The 14,172-nt window shown below is 39.4% G+C and overlaps 1 protein-coding gene across 2 annotated transcripts in view; it reads left to right on the top strand.

Moving 5' to 3' along the window:
- rnls (renalase, FAD-dependent amine oxidase) overlaps positions 1-14,172 on the top strand; it is an 86,722-nt gene that overhangs the window by 50,285 nt on the left and 22,265 nt on the right. For both annotated transcript variants that reach the window (XM_017705579.2, XM_017705578.2), the window contains exons 5-6: positions 3,393-3,566; positions 11,250-11,425. In XM_017705579.2, coding sequence (XP_017561068.1) covers positions 3,393-3,566; positions 11,250-11,425 — 350 coding nt within the window. The remainder of the gene's footprint in view (positions 1-3,392; positions 3,567-11,249; positions 11,426-14,172) is intronic.

The following is a 14,172-nucleotide window of genomic DNA, read 5'->3' as shown; positions in this document are numbered from 1 at the left end:
TGTTCATCTGGATTGCTGTAGTGGGCTGGCGGAACAGGGGAGGCTTGCATGGCATCTTCTTTTGTTGTGCAAAACCACCCAGCCACAGCAAGTGCTTTCATATGGTCATTGATTCATCAGAGAAGCAGCAGTGGGTTACATGGTCCTTTCTTTTGATCGTTCTCACATGTTTATAAGCCCATTGATAAGTTTGGACTCCACTTCACTATTTTTAGCAAGCTTGCGGAACATATGCAGACACGCATTTCGGCCGCTAATCCTTTGTGAGTTTCTCTTTCTTTGTTCATTTTCTGCAACCTTCATGTTGCCTGGCCTTCAGTGGAAACAGGGGAGCCTTTGAGTTTAAGAAGTATGTATTTGATTCTTCAGGAGTGAACTCTAACCTTTGCTATACTCAGAACCCATGGGCCATAGATGACTAAAGCAGGGCCAAGCATGAACTGCCTGGGCCAATAAACAACAGATGTTCCCCACCGGAAACAAGGACAAGGTTCCTTCAAAAAAAAAAAAAGAGAAGGAAAAAAATCCAAAGGCCAAATGCTCCTTGCTCCTTCAGTATGTCCATATTTGCATGTAGCGCTGAGAACTCTAGTCTGGTTAAATAGTACTAGCGCTAGTACTTGGTCTAGTACTTCATCAGGATCTATTAGAGGCTTAAGTGGTGAAGTGTACCTGGAGCCAGTAGCTTTTAGCAGTCTTTAAACATTAACGTGTCTCCCTTTGATGCTGTAATGTTGATTTCTGTTTATGCAACACCTTTTTGGGGACACCTAGCTTTTTAAATGTTTTAAGACAAATGTGCATTTTTCCTTGTTAGTTTCCAATAGCTTGATGGTACAAAAGTACAAATGTGCTTGTCTTTTTCCTTTCTTTTTAATTTTATTAATTTTTCTTAGCGCAAACTGTTAAAGGCACTACCTTGGGAATAATGCCATACTCCATATATTTGATCCCCTTGCTGTGATGTCGGCACTCATCAGTACACAAACCTGTTTAAAACACATTTAGGCCAAAAAAATTTTCAACATGTGTTTTTTACAGTTGCTGAAAGCTTGTTTTTCAGTTTGGCCAACAGATGTCAAAATATGGTTAAAAATTAAAATAAAAAAACACCTTTGTGATCATGCTAACTTCTAGCAGCCAAATGAGATTTCTGCTAGTATGTCAACACTAAGCTATGAACATTCTTTGGCCATTGTAGATCAAGTATGGACATTTGAAGCTTGTAAAAGACACTCAGTATTTTATTTGAAGCTTATTCACATACATATTTTAAGTGAGTCCTTCAGAAAAGAGTGCTGGCATAGAGGTGTCACTGTTGCTCTTTACTAATAACTGGCCAAATAGGCCAGGCTACCACTTGTGTTTATAGGCAGTGGTGTATGTAGGACTGACAGAAGGCCTAAAGTGAGTTTTTTTCTCTCAAAAATGATCGAAACGTGATTGGTTGATTTCTAATTATGTTGCTGGTTAATCTGATGTGTTAGAGTTTTTGTTAATCTAAAGATTAACCAATGAGTGCACTGGCTTGGCTTTGTCCACCTAGAGAGTTTTCTGTTGGGCATTTTAAGATTTGAACTCTTGTTGAAGTATTTTTCCAACATTTTTTGTAATATTGAAGGAATGCAAACACAGGCAGCAGTCCATTAAGAGTGTTTTTCAGTGTTTTTTGTTTGTGTTTTTAATACCTAAAGGAACTGCTTCCCACCCTGTAATTATGTAGCTTGTAAACTTAACAAGTAAGTTAACAGTGTAAAAGTTTGTTTTAAGTTTTAATTGACTCAAAATTTCAAGTAACCCAGTTACTGTTTAAAAGCCATGTGTATATATATGTGTGTGTGTGTGTGTGTGTGTGTGTGTGTGTGTGTGTGTGTGTGTGTGTGTGTGTCCTTCACTGCTGTCCATTTTATGAGCTGTCAGTGGGATTTAAATCTAGTGATGCTGTTTCTCATTACATCACCTTAATTTCTTCTTCCTCAAACCACTTCTTCATTTAACTAGAGATATGGCATGTTTCATTCTATTGTCAGAATATTCAGTCATTTTTGTGATTTAAATAATAAATCCTTTGAATAAATGTTCCAACACTCTTCAGCCTAATCTCTGTATGCTGCATGTGTAGCAAACAGTTGATTACCACTGACAGTAATTTCCCTGTACTTGTACGTAAAACTGAAATCTCCAGTGTCTGCAACTCCAGTGTCTGCCTTTGGCCACATTCTGTTATAAATGTGTTTTGAGTCAGTGGGCTTTATGTGCTTTTTCAAACACAGAACAGCCCATTGTAATCGGCCATACACTACAGAGGCTGCAGATAGGGATTAGGTTGGAAAACACTGGAGTATTCCTAAGTGAACAGAAGGCAAAAATGCCTTCAAACACATCAAGCACCATTGCAAAACCTCAACGCATGACACATGGGTATCTGAGCAATTCCTTTTGACTGCCAGTGTATGTCACCAGCCTGAGCGCTAAGAGGACGTTTGATTGAATGGTACAGAGTTCCTCCCATTTGATCAGTGAAAGCCTGGAGGCACGCGCACACACACACACACACACACACACACACACACACACACCAAATCTTGTAAAACTATCTTCATGAGCCATTTCCATTGAACTCAATACTCTGAACATTGCTCTGCCATCTCACAGGGTAGGTAGCTCATAGAAAAATAGTTCTGACATCTGGAAAAAAAAATTGCAAGTTTCTTCCAACTTCCATTCTTTTCAGGAGATTTGCTTTGAGGTTTTCAAAGGAATCTGCAGGGATATTATTCCACTCCTCTAAAGTTCAATTTTCTATATCTCACGATCCATGTAAACACATTCGGTGACCTCAAGATGGACAGTCCATTGTTTTGAGAAACAGTTTCTTGGAATTGGAAGTTTTCTTCTGTTTTGTCTATTTCCTTTTCTCAGTAAAGGCTTCATGACAGCTACTACTTTTAGAAGACCTTGATCATAGCTTCACATCCTTTCAGACTCATAATGCTGAGTTGTCTTCTCACAGTGGGAGGATGGACAGAAACCGATGTAGGTTTTTTTCAGATCTGAAATAAAAGTTGAGCTTGATTTTCTCTTCTCTCTCAAAGATGAAAGCTTTAACTACTGTTTATCTGAGCAATTGTTTTGGTATTTTCTTACTTTTTCACAGTACTGTATGTCATGAAAATGAAGACGTCCAATCCAGTGTGATTCTGATATGTCTGTGCAACTATATTTTCATATTTTCCTATTATCGTGCAGCTATTTGGTCCTCAGTAAGAGTTAAATACATACACACACATTGTGAACACTGCTGTCTCGTGGTATGAGTGTAAGAATGAGGAGATGGAGGAGGCTGTCAGGTGGCTTGATCTTGTACCGTCTTTTTGTCTGTGTGTGTGCAGTGCTGAAGGACAGTGAGAGGCAGAAGCTGGAGGCTGTCAGTTACTCTTCTCGCTTTGCTCTGGGACTCTTCTACAAAGCTGGCGTGCAGATCAGCGTCCCCTGGGCGGCCAAGTATGTCTCCAGTAATCCCTGCATTCGCTACATTGCTATAGACGACAAAAAGCGCAATTTAGGTCAGTGCCTCAGTTTTTCTTCCTCTCTTTCTCTCTATCTCTCTCTCTTTCACACACACACACACACACACACACACACACTTTAACTCACTGTCTCTCAACGCTTCAAATCATTTCTCACACTCCTCTCTTGGGCCCCCCCCCCCAACCCTTCTTCTTCCTCTCCTCTTCTTTTGCTTGATCTTCCTCTTCATATGTTCCCAGTCTATAAATGGCAGCTGTTAAATGAAGGCATTGCACAACAGTTTCTGTCTAATTGAACATCCCCATTTGCCTCTTCCTGTTGACCTGACAGCTCTAAGCACCTTTAAAGTGTAAGTTTGGCCACATATTTATATGGCTTCCCCCACAAATGTTGTCAGCTAAGACAGGTTTTTCTTTATCAAGCTTGCTTCTTTACTTTTGCACTGGAGCTACAAAGCTACTGTAGCTAATAAGTAATGGAAGCTTATACTCCACTAATTAGCACTGTGTAGACTACATGTCTAAATCGTCACTCATTCGTGTCCAGTTAAGTAATCTCAAACAAACTTGCTTATGTCATTTCCACACACAAATTTCAGGCTTGAAGTTGGTTGTTACTACTGTTTTTAGCTACACTGATGTTTTGTTTTTTCAGACAAATGCTGTGTTCATGACCAAGTGGGAAAGTCCATTTGAATGTATCTCACAACCTTCTAAACTTTGGTTCTATCTTGGGGAAATTACAGGTTCGATCCCCAGTGATGCCACAGCCATCCGTTTCAAAAAGAGCACAATTGGCCTTGATCTCTCTGAGTGAGTAGGATGGTGCCCTCTCTCCCTCATCAGTTAGCACAGCAGTTGTAACAGTTGCAGATAGCATTCTCCTCCAAGCAAGTTGAGGTGACCAGTGATGTGGTGACAGTTTGAAAAGATGTGATGGCCTTCACACTCGCAACATAAAATTGTGTGATTGGGGAGACTTAGCTAGGTTATAGGTGGGTATTGGCCAAGAGCAGTGAAATAGGAAAAATAGGTTGTTTATTATTTAATATTTTTGTTTGTTTGTTTTTTGAAATAACGTTTTTGAATGTTACTACTAAGCTGCATAGTCTGGAACGTGTGGCATAAAAAAATAAAATCAGGTTATTTTGAGTTGTTCTTGACACAAACCGCTTGAATTGCATATCTCTTTTACGATAATACCATTATAGCTTAATGTAAAGTTAAGAAGCAAGGTTGACCTTCCCTGGTTGCATAAAGACAACAGCAAATTGACAAGCAATGCATTTTCCAAATGCTCTGTGTCCTGCTATGGCATGAAATGAGGTCATAGCCTATTGCTGACAGCGGTACAGTCATCATTCTGCATATTCCACTATGCCATTGTGATAAAAACCAAAGCAAAGCTACACACACATTAACAAGAACACAAGATAATATAAGCCCAACATCCAGTGCATCTTTTCCTTATGAAGCATGCATCCACTCTTCACAAGTACATTTACTCCAGTGTAAACGATATCAATTAAATCCAGACAGCCACCAGTGAACTTTCTGATCAGATTGTCAAGCACCTTAAGCTAAGCATACTGCCACAGTCGGTATGGATTTTTTTTGTATTTACATCTTACTTTTGACATAGCCTTTTCACAGATAAATGCCCAACAACAATGCAGCTATTTTTTTCAAGTTCTACTCTGTCGAAGTATCCCGTCTCACTTTCTACAGGCAGAACTACATTCACAATATCTCTAGCTTGATTAAAAAAGAAAACATGATTGAAATCTTGACAGAGGTAATAATGGATCGGTTGCTCAGCGGTGAATGGAAGAGAAAATGTGGAGAGCATCAGGACTGTGATCAGATGTAAGGTTGAAATTAATTTTTTTACTGTTCTGCTAGTAAAGTTGGCACAACAATCTAAAATATTCAGTATTACAGGTTTAGCAATTGCTAAGAAGCATTTTTTGGTGCCAAACAAAAACATTTGTATTCCTAAAACAACAATAAAAACAGTGCAGACACATCTAAAAATAAATTAATTCCATCAAAACTTTTCAACAAAAATGTTCACAAGTGTTCTCATAACAGGAACACTCAATCAGAGCACAGTCACCTAAGAAACACTAACAACTGCTGGCATTAAGGTAGATCTGCTATTTCATGTAACTCTGTGAAGTAGTAAAGAGTTATTTGGTAGTTATTAGTTTTTTTTTTCTTTTTCGATATGATCACTATATCCAGTATGTATTCAAACTAGGAAAAAAATTGTTCATGGTTTGGCCCAAACAGAGTGCTGACTGTATGAGGAGTTTTATAAAGGCAAGCTCAGTGCTGAAAATGCTTGATAGCAGTTGTAAGAAACTGTAAATGATTGGGAAGATTGGGGTTTGAGGTGATTGTGATGTCAGTAATCATTACTGATGTGAGACGGGGGTAGATTCGAGGACAGGCTCACCTCAGCACCAACTCATACAGCTCACACACTGCTTAATTAGCTCCACCACTACACAAGCTATAGCTCCACCCCCCACCCCCACCCCCTCAAGTGAACACAAAACACCAGCAACTTTATGAATATAAATTTATAAATCCTAAACTTGCTAACCGTGTACCTTATACATTAGAAATGTGTGTGTGATTGATAGACAGTGTGTATGTGTGTGTTACGCCCAGAAAAGTATGCGTTCGTTTATGTATGCGTAGGCCTGCCAGACAGAGTTAAGCCTCATCACAAGGGCCGCCACACCTGTCACCTTTTATTCACTCTGCCGTTCCGACGGCAACATCTTAATTAGCGCCGCTGTTAAATTTTGCATTCGGCTGCGGTGTTCTTTCAGGCTGGAACGCTCCCTGCCATCCTCCCTCTTCCTCCCTACTGTTGAGCTTTAATCTTCAGTTTTATCTGTGTAATGTATTTTGCTTGTAGCTCCACTAAGTAGGCCTGAATATGAACTCAAGGAGCAAACCTCTTGCTTTGAAATGTCTGAAACAGTCTGCAGGACCAAGACTTTTCAGCAGTGCATCTAGCTGAAGGATATGCCTTTAATGTTGAAGTTAGTGCTAACAAAAGCATGGTGCAGCTTGACAATAATTATAATAATTCTTACTCTTAGCTCATTGAAACAAGTTGAATGTTTGCCAAAATTGCAGATTTCAATGATGGCACATTTGTGTTTGGAAGTAGAAGCAGAGATATTTTATTTGAATATGATGAGAAGTTATAGTTGTGTGTAGGTTTGTTTAGCAGAACAACAAACCATCCTCAACATTTTTGTTACTCATTTGACATTTCAAATCAAGCAGAACTGCAAGACTTAAACCTGTAAGTTTTGAATGTACAGAATGTAAGTCAAAAAACAGGAGTTTCCAAAAGTGGAGTTCAAAAGACTGTTAAAAGATACAGACAAAATTGGATTCCTAAGGACCATTCCTGCAAGACCTGGTAGACCACCAAAGCTGATAATGATGATGTTTGATTTGGCGTGCCATCCCCTCACCCAGAAAGAGAACAGATGTATTTTATACTATGTAATTGTGGTCCACCGCAAACATTACACTTTGGCCTCCAAATCACTTTTGGGCTCCCCTAAAAGAGACTGAAAAAGGAAAAAAATGCAAACCACACAAAGAAGCTGCTGATGTTTTCAGAACAATGGACTGATGTGAGAAGCAGAAAATCTAACCAATTTCTAAGACTGAACTTTGGAGATGTGGATAAATATCCCTGCAGATTTAATTGAAAAACTGAAAGCAAGCAGAAGAGTGGAAGCTGTACTAAAGGCAGCATGAGCACACTAAGTATCGAAAATGTTGAGAAGAATGACCAACTTGATGACTGTTAAATTGAGGTTTCTGTGTAATTTTCTCCCAAACATGTTTTCTATTTTCTAATACTGAAAGATGAATAAGTTGAACCTAATGGCTGTTTTGACTGGAAATGAATATGCGAATGCTGGGCTCTAACCCCTACACAGCACTGTAAATGTAATTCATTGCATAAATCACTGTGTAATTGAATATATAATTGTGTAACTACATTTGAATGGTATAGCAAAATGAAACTAACCACCCTTGACTTCTAAGGGTTCAGGTTTAGCCCCTGTAAATCTGTGCAATTTCTGGAAGAAAAAAAGGCTGGTTGTGTTCTTAAAGTCATTAAATAAAAAAAGATTTGGCTGCAAACAGGATTGATTTTCATGCAAAAGTTTGATTTTTATAAAAATAGATGGCTTATTAATATGAATGCGGGCCATTTTCAGGGCAAATTATTTTCTGCCTGCATGCTCTTCACCCTGTGAACTTTGTGACCCGCACTGCCCCACACCAACAAATAAAGTGACTCAGCCAGCAGGCAGCATGCCAGCCCTCTGCCCACACACACCATGACCTCTCTCTCTCTCTCTCTCTCTCTCTCTCTCTCTCTCTCTCTCTCTCTCTCTCGCTTTCTCTCTCACTCTCTCTCTCTTCTCTCTCTTTCTCTCTCTCTCTTCTCTCTCCAACTCTTTTTCTCTCTCTCTCTTTCCCTCTCTCTATTTGTCCATCTCTCTCTCTCTCTCTCTCTCTCTCTCTCTCTCTCTCTCTCTCTCTCTCGCTTCCTCTTTCTCGGTCCCTCTTTTACTGTGTCTCCCTTTTCCGCCACTATTTACTTGGCTTTGTGCCATGTGCCTGGCTTGTTTGACACCAAATTCCGAAGCAAGCAACTCTCCCTCTGTCTTGCAGCCACAATGTGTTGACCCTACTGCTATTATTCATAAAGATAATACACTTGCCCTTGTACAGATATGTTTGCGTGCCAAGCCTGGTGATAAGCTCAAGTCCAAACCTTTTATTATCGAATTATCAAATCCATCAAATTCCAGTGTCCAGTGTCAGCTCTGCTTCAGCGTCTTTGTATTTACAGTGCTGTCCAAAAATCAAAGACTACCCTTCATTTATTTCATTTCCATCAAGTACAAGCTATTGATTTTTCAGGAGATATTTCTGAGGAGATTAGACATTAGATACAGGAGATATTTCTGAGGAGAATAGACATTAGATACAGGAGATATTTCTGAGGAAACATCATCATAAGATAGACAGCACTTAAAAACTCCATATTTGAGAGAGTGGAGAAAATCGAGCTCCACTCTTCCTTCAGATCTGAAAAAATCCACAGGCGCTTGTGTCCATCCTTCCACTGTGGAAGACAACTCAACACTATGGGTCTGAAAGGATGTGCTGCTGTCAAGAAGCAGTTGCTGCTCCAGAGTGACGCAACCGTCTAGGCATTGGTCCTGTTATCAGGAGATAACTACAGCCATCTGTGGCTGGGAGTCCAAGAGAGCAGAATTAGCCTCACTTTCTCTGGTTGGGTAGGATGGCCTACCTGAGCATAAATCTCTTGAAAAGAATGGCAGCTGTAACGAAGACAAAGGATTAAAAATTAGAGATTCTATTTTGTTGTCTGTTTTCAAGTGTAGTTTGAGGAGTAAGCCTAAGTACTTTTATTATTTGGAGTGGCAATCTTGAATGCAAAAACAAACTTCAGTCTCCCATGTGGGAGATAATGGTATCTGCAGGTGAGATTAACGACTTTTAATGTTAAAGCTACTAACTACACAGGAATCAACTCAATTCAGTTATTTTTGTTATTTGAATCTATTGTTCAAAACTGTTCTTTGTCTTTTTGCTTTCCCATTGAAATGCAATAGACAGTCATTAACAAAGATTCTGCAAAAAAGATCATGTGATCTAAACAAATGATTAGAATAGAATAGAAAACGAGGTCTGCTTGTTTAAGTTATTCTTATAAGAGTGAGGATTTGATACACTGGTAGGTCTAGGAATGTGAAGGGGTTGGTTGTATACAGCACTAGTGTGCTAAATGAGCAAGCTCGGCCCCATGTCACTGCTAAACTTGCCAGGGATTGAAAGTGCAGTGACAACATTGTGTGGTTCTGTTTTAGGTCTAGTATTACTGTGATATAGTTAGCTAGCAGATTAACTGACTGCATACAGCAGACCAAAGTCACTTCCCCTTTTCGCCCCCGCAGCTCTAACTATATGCCAGTTGAGGAGCTCATTTTTGGAAGCTTCCTCCAGAATCACCAAGACACTGTGTTCCCTCAGCCGAAGCCAGCGGCCCATTTAAATAGCTCGCCATTTCACCATTACCTCACAAACTTTACCAAGCAGAAATGGATCTGGCTGAACTAGCAGTATGAAATAAAAAGCTCTTCTTCATGGGTCACTATAAAGTCAATGAGTCAACCATGTGAGACTGCCAGCGACTTTAAATATTTAGATTTGCTCACTCTCTTCGGCCTAATTCAGCCAAGGCCCTCGCCTCCCCAGGTGGCCATCAAGGGCAGATTATGACTCGCAGCATCTCCAGCTGCTCAAACATGGGCCACATTTATTGAGCACAATAAAGCATTATTCCTCCCAATCAGGTTGAATGTGTATTTTAAGACAGTGTCATTAGAGAGATGACTACATGCCGCAGTGGTCTAATAAATCAGGACCAGCCTAAAGAACCTGCGTCTGTAAGGCATTAGCTCAGAAGGCTTTCTTCGGCGTGCCTACAGATGATATCACCGTGTACCTCGGGCCTGGACGCCATCGCAAGTAGCCATTAAACGCCACACTCACACTAAACCTGTTCAGCCGCCAGAGGATTTGACTAACAAATAAAGCTGCTCGTGTCACAGGTCAAAAGTAGCACTGAAACACGTGGCTTGGTGAAGAGTTGCATTGCCTCAGTCATCCGTTTGATTCATATGTGCCGTTTTTTTTTGTTTGTTTTTTTCTCTAAAACAGCTGGGAATGGCAGGAACATTCCACTCCTTTTTAAATCAGAATGCTCAAAGAAAGTTTTCTTTTTTTTTTGTTAGTCAGGAAAGTGATTGTGGCATTTTCAGTCCATCTCTCTGCTCTTTCCACAGCTGTCACTGCTGATTTGCCTCATGCTCAGTTCGCCATCTTTAGCTGCACCACATGATGCTTAATGTATGAGCTGGAATTGGTGGGATGAGTTCAGAACTTGAACTTTTCTCATTTCCTCCATCTGCATGAGAAACTGAATCCTGAGCTGTGCAGAGCTAACGATTGTATCTATAATGGATTGACCTGTCAATTATTATTCGATTAACTGTCTAATGAAGCTGGGACTGCTGTGTTAGGGCTGCAGCTCATGATTATCTCAATAATGTCATTTAATAATTGATATTCTGTTAACTGACTTAACAAACTAGGGCTGCAACTAACATTTATTTCGGTAATTGATTAACTTACAAACAGTTATTTGATTTGAGCTAGTTGGTTATCTCTATAATCAATTTATCTATCGACTATTACTCAGTTACTCATGTAATCGAAGTAGAGTTGCTACTGTATGTTAGGGCTGCAGGAAATGATTATTTCTGTAATCGGTTAACCTGTCGAGACTTATTTAATAAATAAACAAATTGAGCTTTTATTTCTTTGCCACTTCCTTTATCATGCAACAAAATTTTAGATGACAGTGGCCATGGTACTTCCTGTAGTGTATTGGAATCAGAATGACAGCATATATGTCATATGTAGCATTATAAAGCAATTTTAAAAATAAGCAATGTCAACAATAAAAATGAACTATTTCATAATCATCTTTGTGTGTGTGTGTGTGTGTGTGTGTGTGTGTGTGTGTGTGTGTGTGTGTGTGTGTGTGTGTGTGTGTGTGTGGGGGCACGCATTCAGTGTCAGATGAATGTGGGCCCTCTTTGGTCGTGCATACCTCCGTCCCCTTTGGCCTGCAGCACTTGGAGGACCCACTGGAGGAGGTGCAGCCTGTGATCCTGTGTGAGCTTGAGAAAGTGATGCCTGAACTTCCCAAGCCTGAAAACATCAAGTGTCAGAAATGGAGATACTCTCAGGTGAGAGAAGATAGTCTAATCAAAAGCGTTTTTTGTTCTCACACTGCTCTTCAAGAGCCGGAGAACACAGATCTGCATGTTAAAAATCTGTTTTAAATACTCAGCATGTTTTCTTCATCACATTACTGTGACTATCATAACCTTATATCTCTGAATTGGCTACTTATAGGAAGAGGAACGCATTCTCAATATCTGTTAGTATAACAGTAAATATTTCAGATGTTTGCTTTTTCTATTTCTACTTCCATTGGTCCATCTTCAAGAAATGCAATATAGGAATCAAAAATCTGCCTAGTCTTCTTATGATAGTGATATCATTAAAGACTATCCAAGTATATATCTTGAGAAAAACAGCATCACACAATATTTCTGTTTTTCCATGTATTTTTGACTGTTCATATGTAACTGTGCAGCAGTTGCATGTTTTGCTGAATGTACTGAGCAAAAGAGATGTCCACTCATTCATTTAATGGCCATTAATGGCAATTTTTTGTGTGTCCACCCTTTGCCTTTATTACAGTTTCCATTCTTTTTAGAAGACCTTGACCATAGCTTCACATTCTTTCAGACTCATAGTGTTGAGTTGTTTTGACAGCTCATGTTTTTTGACTTACTTTCCTTTCACCCATACTTGTGAATTATGTAATGTATAATCTCCTTAGAAATGCTTCTTCTTGACTGGAAATTAAGTAACAGAAGTGTGGTCTCTTAACTAGCACAGCACTGTAGTTGTTCTTAAGTGATTGTGACAAATATTTGCTGTAATGTGTTTTATGATATTATTTTCTTCAATACTCGATACCCCTTTGCCCCATCTGGGTCCAGAAGGGGTCCAGAAGAGCATAATTGACCTTTCTTACTCTCTCTGTCCCTACATCACTGAGTGCAATGGCGCGAATGGAACAAAAACGTTTCCAAAGGTTATGTCCCCCAAACATTTGATGGATACTGTATGTCAGCAGTAATTCATTATTACATTTACAAAATACATGATTATGATTTAGAAGTTAATGCTGCAAAATAAATATATGCGCAAATCATGAATGATATTCAGCAATACTTGGCCACCTCTTATTTTCTGTCTACGTAGATTTACAGTTGTATGCAGATATTTTAACATGTTAGAAAAAAATAAAACATAAAATATAAAATGTTCCATGTTTTTTGCACAAGCAACTTTTTTTTCAATACTTTAAATGTACAGGTATGTTCTCTATAGAGGGTTTGTTAACTTATTTTCACTTAGCAAATCAACAAAATGTAATTTTACCAAGGGTGCCCAGACTTTTGCAATTAACTGTTGTTTCCAATACTAGATATATATTATCACATTTTATCAAATTTTTAATTTATCAAATGTTCTTGGAACAAGGCACGGCTTAAGGTGAAAATGCTTCGGGATCTTTGTGGTCCAGCAAGAAAGAAGCTGCTCCGATGCCGTAGCGTGCCATTTTTGTGGGGCCAAACATACTTAAGTGCTGCTAATGAAAAGCTCTCCTACTATACAGCGAAAGGCATTCATATTTAATAAAGTGGGGTGTAATGGAGGCCTATGCGCTTTAGTGATGAGGACAGAATGTTCCAGATGAGTCGGTAGAGGGAAATGCTCAAAGCTCTTTTATCTGAGGTCTGGAGTGAAAATGCAGTATATTACTCTTTAATGATGCGCAGGAATATTTTCTCTGAGAAATACAGTAAAGTTGTGTTCTTACTGACTCACACACACTCATACAAAAATGCGTACTCACCCCCCACACACTTGGCTCACGCACACATACACTTACAGTAGTTCACTGTACTCCCATTTCTCAGTCTTTCTCTCTCTCTCTCTCTCTCTCTCTCGTTCTCTCTCTTTCCCCGCCCCCGCCCCCACGCCGGGCTCCTCTGTGACACACAAAGCTGGGCCTCAGCTTAAGGTCAGAGGACATGGAACATCTGTGTGGGAGACCAGCTCTCTCTGCAGGCCAGAAAACGGGCCAAGGCCTGTCTGGACCTACACACACAAACACTTGTTTTTATACAGTGTCAGGACATCAGGTCATACATTTGTCTCATGTATATTATACAGTATTGAACCATGACTATTAAAACTATGTTTAATAAGCTTGTAAAAGACATCTTATATTTTATTTAAACCTTGCTACCAATAATAACATATATTTTATACTGTACGTTACAGTTTTGTAGTAACTCTTTCAGTGAAAATCCGTGGTATAAAGCTGCTGCCATTGTGTTCCATTTCTAACGACTGACTGAAACCTGGTTAGACCACTATGCGTATTCAAAATCAGTGATGTATGTAGGACTCCCACAAGACCTAGTCATGTGTTTTCTCATTAAATTGGTCCCAACTATTGGAAATGAAAGCATGATTGGGGGTTGATTCCACTGTCAGTTTCTAAATATGTTGGTGGTTAATCTAAATTAACAAGTCTTGAGTTCAGCCTCTGATTGCCTGACTAGTGAGAGGCTTGACTCTATACACAATACACAATGGAGAAAAAAATCTTGATTTTCTGTTGGACATTTAAAGAATTTAACCCTTTTGTGTCCACACAAAATTTAAGATTATAAGCACAAGCCGACTTTCACAGTTATAATAACAGCTTCCACTGCTCTGGGAAGGCTTTCTACAAGAGTCTGTGGGAATTTTTGCCCATTCACCCAGAAGAGCATTGTGAGTTCAGACACTGTGTTAGACGAGGGGGCCTGACTTGCTCTAATCCCAAAGGTGTCGATTGGGTTTG

Source organism: Pygocentrus nattereri, chromosome 13 (assembly GCF_015220715.1).
Source record: "Pygocentrus nattereri isolate fPygNat1 chromosome 13, fPygNat1.pri, whole genome shotgun sequence".
Classification (NCBI taxonomy): domain Eukaryota; kingdom Metazoa; phylum Chordata; class Actinopteri; order Characiformes; family Serrasalmidae; genus Pygocentrus; species Pygocentrus nattereri.
The sequence above is the reverse complement of the archived record's forward strand: the minus strand, read 5'-3'. Positions and strand labels throughout refer to the sequence as shown.